Source organism: Macaca mulatta, chromosome 9, assembly GCF_049350105.2.
Source record: "Macaca mulatta isolate MMU2019108-1 chromosome 9, T2T-MMU8v2.0, whole genome shotgun sequence".
Taxonomy (NCBI): domain Eukaryota; kingdom Metazoa; phylum Chordata; class Mammalia; order Primates; family Cercopithecidae; genus Macaca; species Macaca mulatta.
In genome coordinates this window covers 109,379,117-109,389,877 of record NC_133414.1, presented here as the reverse complement: position 1 = coordinate 109,389,877, position 10,761 = coordinate 109,379,117, and the positions used below count along the sequence as shown (strand labels likewise).

Here is a 10,761-nt window from a genome sequence, read left to right as displayed (position 1 = left end):
GGCTGAGGCAGGAGAATGGCGTGAACCCGGGAGGCGGAGCTTGCAGTGAGCTGAGATCTGGCCACTGCACTCCAGCCTGGGCTACAGAGCGAGACTCCGTCTCAAAAAAAAAAAAAAAAAAAAGAAAAAGAAGCCTCTGACCAGCTACGTGCAGTGGCTCACGCCTGTAATCCCAGCACTTTGGGAGGGTGAGGCAGGGGGATCACTTGAGGTCAGGAATTCGAGACTAGCCTGACCAAAATGGTGAAACCGTGTCTCTACTAAAAATACAAAAATTAGCAGGGAGTGGTGGTGCCTGCCTGTAATCGCATCTACTTGGGAGGCTGAGGCGGGAGAATAGCTTGAGGCCGGGATGCAGGGTTGCAATGAGCCGAGATCATGCCACTTTACTGCAGCCTGGGTGACAGAGCGAGACTCCATCTCAAAAAAAAAAAAAAAAAAAGTGTACTTGCATGTTGGAGTCTACAGATGGTTGGAGTCATCTGCCCTTTCTTTTCCCCAATAAACCACATTTACCCAGGGAGGGACACTCAGAATTGCCTCAATGAAGCAACCCACCCTGTGTAGGAGAAACTCACTGGGATTCTGTGAAATAGAGGGCCTGGGAGACCTGGAAAACAATGTGGCAGCTGTCTGGAATGGAGGCCAATAGTAACTCAACTGGGCTGTGGCAGAAGAGGGAAGGCATTGGGCTGTGTCTGATCAGAGTCTGCAATTTTTCCATCAGTCCTAAACTGGCGTTTGCCTTCTCCGTTCGCATCTTTGGGATTTGCCTCCTCTGTCAGTCCCCTAAGCCTGGCACCTCTAGGGGTAGAGTGTGCCTCTTCTAGGGGTAGAGTGCATTCCTCTTCAAATGCAAATCAGGTCTCTTTGCCCACCTGCACTCACAACCAGGCCCTGCGTTGACCAGTGCAGCTCCCCCATCACTGCACCCTTAATATGCCCTCTTCTTTTCTCTCCCCCAGACATTACGTGCCAGCCATAATTTCATAAAGATAATGTCATGAACTTTTTCATGGTACTTAGATGTGCTGCTCTCTCCCTACCTCTCTTTTCCCTGATAACCTTTATCCCTCTGCATTAGGGTTATGCTAGATGCTGTAACAAACCTCAGAAGTTCAGCATTTAACACAATAGAGTTGTTTTCAAATTCTCAAAACATGGCCAGGTGCAGTGGCTCACACCTTTAATCCCAGGGCTTTCAGAGGCTGAGGAGGAAGAATTGCACTTTGGGAGGCTGAGAAGGGAGTATGGCTGGACCCTAGGAGTTGGAGACCATCCTGGTCAACATAGTGAGACTTCATTTCTACAAAAAAATAAAAAAAATTAGCCAGGTGTGGTGGCATGCATTTGTAGTCCTAGCTACTTGGGAGGCTGAGGTGGAAGGACTGCTTGAACCTAGGAGGTTGAGGCCACTGTGAGTTGTGATTGTACCACTGCACTTCAGCCTGGGCAGCACAGTGAGATCCCGTCTGTAAAAATAAATAAATAGGCTGGGTGTGGTGGTTCATGCCTGTAATTCTAGCACTTTGGGGAGCTGAGGCGGGTGGATTGCTTGAGCCTGGAAGTTCAAGACCAGCCTGGACAACATGGCAAAACCCCATCTCTATAGAAAATCTACAAATTAGCTGGGTGTTGTGGTGTGTACCTGCAGTCCCAGCTCCTCAGGACGCTGAGGTGGGAGGATCACTTGAGCTTGGGAGGCGGAGTTGTAGTGAGCCAAGATCATGCCACTGGACTCCAGATGGGGACAGAGTGAGACCCTGTCTTAAAAAAATTATAATAATAAAATTCTCAGAACAATCTATATAGCTATTGCAGGTGGTGCAGTGCTAGTGGCATTGTGGAGTTGCTATCTCCCACACTAACATGAAGAAGGTTTGTTCTTCCTTTTTCTTGAGACAGGGTCTCTCACTCTGTCACCCAGGCTTGAGTACAGTGATATGATCATCGCTCAATAGATCCTCAACCTCTAGGGCTCAAGCAATCCTCCTGCCTCAGCCTCCCGAGTAGCTGGGACCACAAGCACAAGCACACCTCACCTTGTCTGACTGTTTTTTTTTGTTTTTTTTTTTGTTTTTTTTTTTGTAGAGACAGGATTTTGCCATGTTGTCCAGGCTGGTCTTGAACTTCTGGGCTCAAGGGATCCTCCCACCTTAGCCTCCCGAAGCTCTGGGATTACAGGCGTGAACCACCATGCTCGGCCAGATGTGATTGTTTTTACATCAGCAAATAGATTGCATTTCCAACTACAAAGCAAGAAAGAAGTTGATCAAATACTGCATAAAGTATATAATTATTTTTATTGAGGCAAAATTAACATAACATAAAATTTGCCATTTTATTCCTTTATTTATGTATTTATTTTTTCAGAGTCCGTTGGTGTGGGGTGGTCTCTCTTTGTTGCTCAGGCTGGTCTTGAACTCCTGGGCTCAAGCCAGGCTTCTTCCTCAGCCTCCCAAGTAGCTGAGACTACAAGCTTGCAGTCCAGTGCCCTGCTTTAAATGAGCGATTTCAAGGCTGGGCATGGCAGCATGCGCCTATAGTTCCAGCTACTTCGGAGGCCGAGGCAGGAGTCATTTGAACCCAGGACGTGGAGGTTGCAGTGAGCCGAGATCATGCCACTCCACTCCAGCCTGGGCAACAGAGCAAGTATCCATCTCAGAAAAAAAAAAAAAAATTAGAGATCTCAAAGGGTGGCCATTTTAGTGGCATTTAGTACATCTGCAATGTTGTGCAACCATCACTTCTAACAAGTTTCAAAATTTTTCCATTACCCCAAAGGAATATCCCTTGCCTGTTAGCAGTCACCTCCTACCTCAATCACCCCCCAGCTCTAATCAACTATCAGTCTGCTTCTAACTCTATAGATTTGCTTATTCTGGATATTTCATGTAATTGGTACCATACAATATGAGGGTTTTTGTTTGTTTGTTTGTTTTGAAACGGAGTCTCACACTGTTGCCTGGGCTGGAGTGCAATGGCGTAATCTCAGCTCACTGCAACCTCCACCTCCCGGGTTCAAGCCATTCTCCTGCCTCAGCCTCCCAAGTAGCTGGGATTATAGGCGCCTGCCACCACACCCGGCTAATTTTTTGTATTTTCAGTAGAGCTGGGTTTTCACTATGTTGGCCAGGCTGGTCTCGAACTCCTGACCTCGTGATCAGCCCGCCTCAGCCTCCCAAAGTGCTGGGATTACAGGCATGAGTCTCCGCGCCCGCCTTATGTTGTGTCTGGCTTCACTCAGCATGTTTTTGAGCAAAATGTTCTTGCATGTATCAATAGTTCATTCCTTTTCATGGCTGAATAAAATTTTGTTGCATTGGCTGGGCACGGTGGCTCACGCCTGTAATCCCAGCACTTTGGGAGGCTGAGGTGGGTGGATCACTTGAGGTCAGGAGTTCAAGACAAGCCTGGCCAACATGGTGAAACCCCGTCTCTACTAAAAAGACAAAAATTAGACAGGTGCAGTCATGGGTGCCTGTAATCCCAGCTACTTGGGAGGCTGAGACAGGAGAATTGCTTGAACCTGGGAGGCAGAGGTTGCAATGAGCTGAGATCGCATCACTGCACTCCAGTCTGAGCGATGAAGCAAGACTCCGTATCAAAAAAAAAAAAAAAATTGCTGTATGGCTATACTACAATTTGTTTATCCATTCATCCACTGATAGACCACAACTTAGAATTTGCCCTTTTAAAAACTTGAACATCGGCCAGGAGCGGTGGCTCACGCCCGTAATCCTAGCACTTTGGGAGGCCGAGGCAGGCGGATCACCTGAGGTCAGGCGTTTCAGAGCAGCTTGACCAACATGGAGAAACTTGCCTCTACTAAAAATACAAAAAATTAGCCGGGCGTGGTGGCGCATGCCTGTAATCCCAGCTACTCGGGAGGCTAAGGCAGGAGAATCGCTTGAATCTGGGAGGCAGAGTTTGCAGTGAGCTGAGATCACACCATTGCACTCCAACCTGGGCAACAAGAACAAAACTTCATCTCAAAAACCAAACAAAACTTCAACATCCCTAAGAGTATTTATACTCCCTAGAACCTGTGCCAACACCACGCTCAGGGTCCACATGATGAGTCTTCCCATACATACTATTCTCATGTAATATAACCATTTCATAAAGAAGGGACTGTCCCCCATTTTACAGATGAGGAACCAGAGGCACAGAAGGATAAAGTGACCCCATCCAGGTGGTTATTTCCAAACCTAGTGTTCATCCCACTGTACCATAGCTATTGTCTCTGAGGGCAGGTGACTTGAAACAAGGTCTGTGTGGAAAGCAAACTTCTTGCAGAGAATTTCTTTTTTTTTTTTTTTTTTTTTGAGGCGGAGTCTTGCTCTGTCGCCCAGGCTGGAGTGCAGTGGCCGGATCTCAGCTCACTGCAAGCTCCGCCTCCCGGGTTCCCACCATTCTCCTGCCTCAGCCTCCCGTGTAGCTGGGACTACAGGCGCCGCCACCACGCCCGGCTAATTTTTTGTATTTTTAGTAGAGACGGGGTTTCACTGTGTTAGCCAGGATGGTCTCGATCTCCTGACCTCGTGATCCGCCCGTCTCGGCCTCCCAAAGTGCTGGGATTACAGGCTTGAGCTACCGCGCCCGGCGAGAATTTCAATGCAATCTAAGTGAATGCAGAAAACCCTTGAATTCTGTTCTTCCCTGGGTGATTCGAATGCTGTCCGAGAGTGTCTCTTTCCAGGCAGGGAGCCAATGTGCTGGGCACACAAGTTCTCATCGCTTCCCTTTTTGATACCCTCTCATTACTTTTAATTGCATCTGAGCCTTTCTAGCATCTTGTATTTTGCTTCCTAATCCAGGACATTTCTCTGCCTCCCACTGGTCCAGCACAGCACTTCCCTCTCTCAGAGCTCTCCAGAGAGGTGCCCCCAGAAAATGGAGCTGGTCTTGTGTAATGAATTCATCTCTGTAATGAATAGTATAATATCCAAGTCCCAGCATATTTACATAGCAATCTTCACACAAAAGCAACATTACAAAGGGAAGTTTTTTTTTTGTTTTTTTTTTTTTTAAGAATGCCATCTCAAAGCTCCATTTCCTATAGTACGAAAAACACTATTGGAATTACCCTGACAGGAAGACAAAAACAACTTCCAGGGATGCTGGGTGAGAGACAATAGCTAAACCAGACCCATTAATGTTTAAAGTCAATGGACCATAAAACTGCTTTTCTCTACTTACAGCCAGGCATCATCTTACAGAAAGGAGGAAAAAATTACCATTTTAACTCTACTGAAATCCATAAGCCCTCCCCTAATTTTCATTCCTCTTGAAATTCTCCAGTAAGTACCATCGGAATGAAAATGAGAATCAGTCTCTCCGGGGGGGAATGGCTCAGTCCTCATCAGTAAAGTGTGTGAACAGTCCTCCAGAGATGGAGGTGGGAGGCTGCCCACTGGGAAAGTCTCCATCACTCAAACCTGCAGAACTAGTTGTGGAAACTCACCGTGGGGCTTGGGAGCCTCTGGACTGACTTCAGTAAAGCCCTACACAATCCCAGGTCAGGGTAGACCTGAGGCAGAATTTCAGAAACCTGGCAAGTGCAGGGAAGTAATACCTTCAGGGTATGTTTCACCCAGTGGGCTGCATCGGAGGGATCTTCAACATTAATATGTTAGATGCTCCCCAGGGGGCACTCGCTGGAATTGAGCCAGGCCTCTGTTAGTAAACCGCTGGACCTAATCCTACATTTGTGTAATGCCTGACAAAACCCGTTCCCATTATCTCATTTGATCCTGAAAACAATCCTCAGAGGGAGGCCGGGCAGGGATTATTTTTCCCATTTACAAGTGAAAACACTTGTAAACTGATTTGCCTGGAATCCCACACCCAGGATGTGGCAGGCATGAGACTTGGATCTAGGTCTTTGTACAACCTGTTCTGGGTTCTTTTGACTTCACACAACAAACTGATCAAAACATTCCCAGCCCCACCCACTCCTCACAACTACCAGCTCAACCAGCAACTGGAAACTCACCAGACAGCTTGTGTTTATGCTACCCTCACACCTCTTTCCTAGTGAAGAAATGCACCTTTGGCTGGCAGGCTCTCCAGGAAAAAATTAATTTCATGTCATCTCCTTGAACCAAAGACCAAAATTAATCCCAGATGGATTTGAAAAAAAAAAAAAAAAATCAAGGCATTTGAAAAATCTAAGTAGAATGGAATATTTAATAACTTTCTGGCAGCAAGGAGACTCCAAATTTAGCATCGTGTTAGAAATTTCAAAGGGATTTTAAAATTTGCCTACATGAAAATTTGGTTTTACTGGGGGAAAAAATGACTGTACAGAGCCAACAAAAGCCTGGAGACGTATTTGCAGCAAAATATGAAAGAAAAGGGTTAACATTTGGTATGTAAAGGAGTCATGCAAATACGTAAGAAAAACTCCCTAGGAAAATCTTATTAGGAAATAGACAATTCATAAGAAAGGAAGTACAGTTTGTTAACAAACATTTAGAAAACCACTCTCACCTAACTGAAATCAAAGATATGCAAACTGAAGGGAGAAAATTTCCCTATATAATCTGCAAAAAAAAAAAAAAATTCAATGATAATACTCAAATACTAGTGAAGGTGTAAGGACATATGCTCAAACATTAATGATGGTAGAGTACATTTACCTAACTCTTGGAAAGAGATTTCCTGAACATTTATCAGTAAACCTTAAAATACCCAACTCCTGTGACTTAAAATTCCACTCCTGGGAATATGCTCTAAGGAAAGAATCATCAATAAAGTGTTATGCACAAAAATGTTAGTCACGCACTTAACGATGGTGAAATTAGGCAAATGTTAAAAGCACAGGCACTTGATGGAAACTTACGTAATCATTAAAATGTTTTCAAAGTGCATGCAACAACATGAAAAACGCTTATGATGTAAGGCAAAGTGGAAAAGTGTATAACATTGTATGCGTGTGTTTGTATAGTACACTTTCACAGAACAAAGGCTAAAAAGGAAAAAAATTTAAATGTGAACCATGTTTGAGTGGTATGAGAGATTTTTTCCATCCCCTATATTTTTCTTTTTCTTTTTTTTGAGAGGGAGTCTCGCTCTGTTACCCAGGCTGGAGTGCAGTGGTGTGATCTTGGCTCAAACCTCCGCCTCCCGGGTTCAAACCATTCTCCTGCCTCTGCCTCCCGAGTAGCTGAGATTACAGGCGCCTACCACCACGCCCGGCTAATTTTTGTATTTTTAGCAGAGACGGGGTTTCACCATGTTGGCCAGACTGGTCTCGAACTCCTGACCTCAGGTGATCCGCCCGCCTCGGCCTCCCAAAGTGTTGGGATTAGCGGCATGAGCCACCCACCGCTCCTGGCCAATCCTCTATATTTCTATTTGAACCTTAAAAAAAGAAATAAATAAAAGACAAAATCAACTCTTTAGCGGAGCAGCGGTGAGTCCTATTCTCATGATATGCCCGGGGCTTGAAGACAGAGGGAGGGAAAGCTTCTGGGACCTCACGTCAGAGCGACTCTGCTCTGCTTCAAAGCGTCCCCTCTTAGGCCGGGCGCGACGCCTCACGCCAGTAACCCCACTTTCGCAGGCCGAGGAGCGAGGACTCCTTGAGCCCAAGAGTTCGAGACCAGCCTGGGCAACAATAGTGAGACCCCCCCCCCCGTCTCTACAAAAAGAAAAACTTTTTTTAATTAGCCAGGCGTGGTGGCCGCGCCTGTGGTCCCAGCTGCTCGGGAGGCTTAAAGTGGGAGGATCGATTAAGCCAGAGTTCGAGGCTGCAGTAAGCCGTGTTCGCGCCGCTATACTTCAGCCTGGGCGGCAGAGACCCTTTCTAAATAATAAATAAGTAAATAAGTAAGGCGCAGCCTCTTCACTCCCAATTCCCTCCGTCTTTCCCCGCTCCGCCTTCTCGAAGCCGGATCCTCGGCGGCCCACCCCTCCCCCACGCCAGGGGCCGGGAACTGCGGGTGCGCGGGGCGGGAGCCGGGAGGCCCTAGGCGCGGCCGACACGTGGGGAGGGAGGCCGCGGCCCAGGAGGCGGGCCCGGAGTGGGTGTGGGTGTGTCCCTGCGTGGGAGAAACCAACCCCTGCCTCCTCCGAAGCGCCACGTTCCTGCACCGCTTGTCGGGCCCGGGCGATCGGAAATCAGTCCCCACGCCCCGGACCCCCTCCTGGAGGGACAACGAACACAGACGCGGGACGGCTCTGGCCGCCGCCCGAGCCGCCCCGCGCCCCCGCGCCTGCTAGCGCGTCACCCCCGCCCCGGCGCGGTGGTAGGGCCCGGCGCGACGTCACCCATTGTTTACAAATCAGCCAGAGCCGGCAGGATTCCGGCTCCCGCGGCGGCAGTCGCGCGGCTCGAGTTCCTGGCGGGCTCCGGCTTCCGCGTCCGCCCCTGCCCCGGCTTCTCCCGCAGCCCCGCGCCCGCGGGCAACCAAGCCCCCAGCGACGCCCGCACAGCTCCGGGTGTCAGGACTGGGGGCCATGCCGTGCCGGAGGGAGGAGGAAGAGGAAGCCGGCGAGGAGGCGGAGGGGGAGGAAGAGGAGGAGGACAGCTTCCTCCTGCTGCAGCAGTCGGTGACGCTGGGCAGCTCGGGCGAGGTGGACCGGCTGGTGGCCCAGATCGGCGAGACGCTGCAGCTGGACGCGGCGCAGGACAGCCCGGCCTCGCCGTGCGCGCCCCCGGGGGCGCCGCTGCGGGCCCCGGGGTCCCTGGCTGCGGCGGTGCCGGCGGACAAGGCCCGGCCCCCGGCGGTACCGCTACTCCTGCCGCCTGCATCGGCTGAAACGGTGGGCCCGGCGCCCCCTGGGGCCCTGCGCTGCGCCCTGGGGGACCGCGGCCGCGTGCGGGGACGCGCCGCTCCCTACTGCGTGGCCGAGCTCGCCGCAGGCCCCAGCGCGCTGCCGGGGCCGTGCCGGCGAGGATGGCTCAGGGACGCGGTCACCTCCCGCCGCCTGCAGCAGCGACGATGGACCCAAGCCGGGGCACGCTCCGGCGACGACGACCCGCATCGGCTCCTGCAGCAGCTGGTGCTCTCGGGAAACCTCATCAAGGAAGCCGTGCGGAGGCTCCAACGAGCCGTCGCCGCGGTTGCAGCCACGGGCCCCGCAAGCGCCCCTGGGCCCGGGGGAGGCTGCAGCGGACCCGACCCCATTGCCCTGCAGCCCTCAGGCTCCTTGCTCTGACCCAGGCCTCCTGGAGGAGAAAGTGGAGGCCGTTGCGTAGACCCAACAGCGTCCAGTTCCTACTAACTATGAGCTGAAACCGACGTCGCCAGCCTGGGAGCGACCACTTTGGCTGCGGGGAGGCGCGTGGGGAGAGATCTCAAGCCGCGAGAAGTTACCAGCTGCGGCGAGGCCGTCGGAGAAAATTTAAGCGTGGAGAAATGCGTGCGCCAGGGTGCGTCCGTGGGGCATGAGAATTTCCCGGGCCATCCAAGCCCAAGGACCTGGGATAAACTGGGAGAACCATGGCAGCTACTTGCATCGACTTGTACCTCACTTAGCCCTTGGGGGCGTCGTGAGCTTGGATTGTTTAAAGAGGGCTCAGGGGCAGGAATCGCGATGGCTTTATAACAATACTTGAAAACTAACGACACGCATACATTTTCTTTTTTTTTTTTTTTTTTTTTGAGACGGAGTTTCGCTGTGTCGCCCAGGCCGGATCTCAGCTCACCGCAAGCCCCACCTCCCGGGTTTTGTATTTTTTAGTAGAGACGGGGTTTCACCGTGTTAGCCAGGATGGTCTCGATCTCCTGACCTCGTGATCCGCCCGTCTCGGCCTCCCAAAGTGCTGGGATTACAGGCTTGAGCCACCGCGCCCGGCCACATTTTCTTGTTATTTTCCTGTGGAGGAACTTAGTGAAAGTGGTGCTACAATTGCTGTGCAAAGAAATTCCAGAGGGGAGAAGAATGTAAAAGTTTGGTGGTGGGTGGGTTGGCATTGCCCCTTTCTCCCACCGATTCCGTGGCTGGTGAACGTGGGAGATGTGAACTCCAGTTAAGGGACTGGAGGGAGGTGAAGAATTTTGCAGGTGGGAGAGTTGGATATGAATGTGGACTTGTGAATGACTTGACCTTGCCACCTGTGGTCAAGGTCACAGTTTGCTGTGGGCTTCCTGGGAGACCTTACTCACTCGGAGTCTTCTTTCTCTTGCTCCAGGAAGAGCCCTGTCGGTGCTTTACCACCACTTGGAGTCTCCCGAGGACACAAACAGGCAGAGAGGGACGTGTAGGGAGTTCTTTCCTGTTTTCTGTGCTTTCCTCGCCGGCTTCCAGGACTCCCGGTAGGCCACTCACGGCCATGCCAGGAACTGTCTCAGAAACAGTCATAAACAATCTCTTGAGTCTCTCTCCTGTCCTCCCAGCTGAGCTTTCTTATTCCACCCTTTCTGGTGTCTATAGGAATGCATGAGAGACCCTGGACGTTTTTCTGCTCTCTTCTGGCCCTCCATGGAGCCATGGGCCTGGGCCTTGGCGGTTCCTCACCCGCACTATTTATTTCCTCCTCCCGTGCCAGCCCTTCTTTTGTGTCTGAAACCAGTTTTAAAATGTGACTCTCCTAGAGGAGAAGCCGCTGGCTGTACCCTTGTGAAACTTGACGGCGCTTTTGTAAGGTGCCACCCCCAAACTTTAAGGTAGCTAAACCAATTTTTAAAAGATTCAATGGCTTGTTCATCCTCCAGATGTAGCTGTTGATGTACACTTCGCAACGGAGTGTCTGAAATTGTGGTGGTCCTGATTTATAGGATTTCATAATTAAAATGTCTGCTGAATAAA

General features: G+C 50.5%; 1 protein-coding gene across 1 annotated transcript; it reads left to right on the top strand.

Moving 5' to 3' along the window:
* Positions 1-8,314: 8,314 nt before the first annotated feature.
* FRAT2 (FRAT regulator of WNT signaling pathway 2) lies at positions 8,315-10,761 on the top strand. The gene has a single exon (XM_028826724.2). The coding sequence runs from the start codon at positions 8,467-8,469 to the stop codon at positions 9,166-9,168; it is 702 nt and encodes a 233-aa protein (XP_028682557.1). The 5' UTR covers positions 8,315-8,466; the 3' UTR covers positions 9,169-10,761.

What these genes read in the sequence shown, in the direction of transcription:
- FRAT2 (XM_028826724.2), top strand. Translation starts at nt 8,467, where the DNA reads ATGCCGTGCCGGAGGGAGGAGGAAGAGGAAGCCGGCGAGGAGGCGGAG.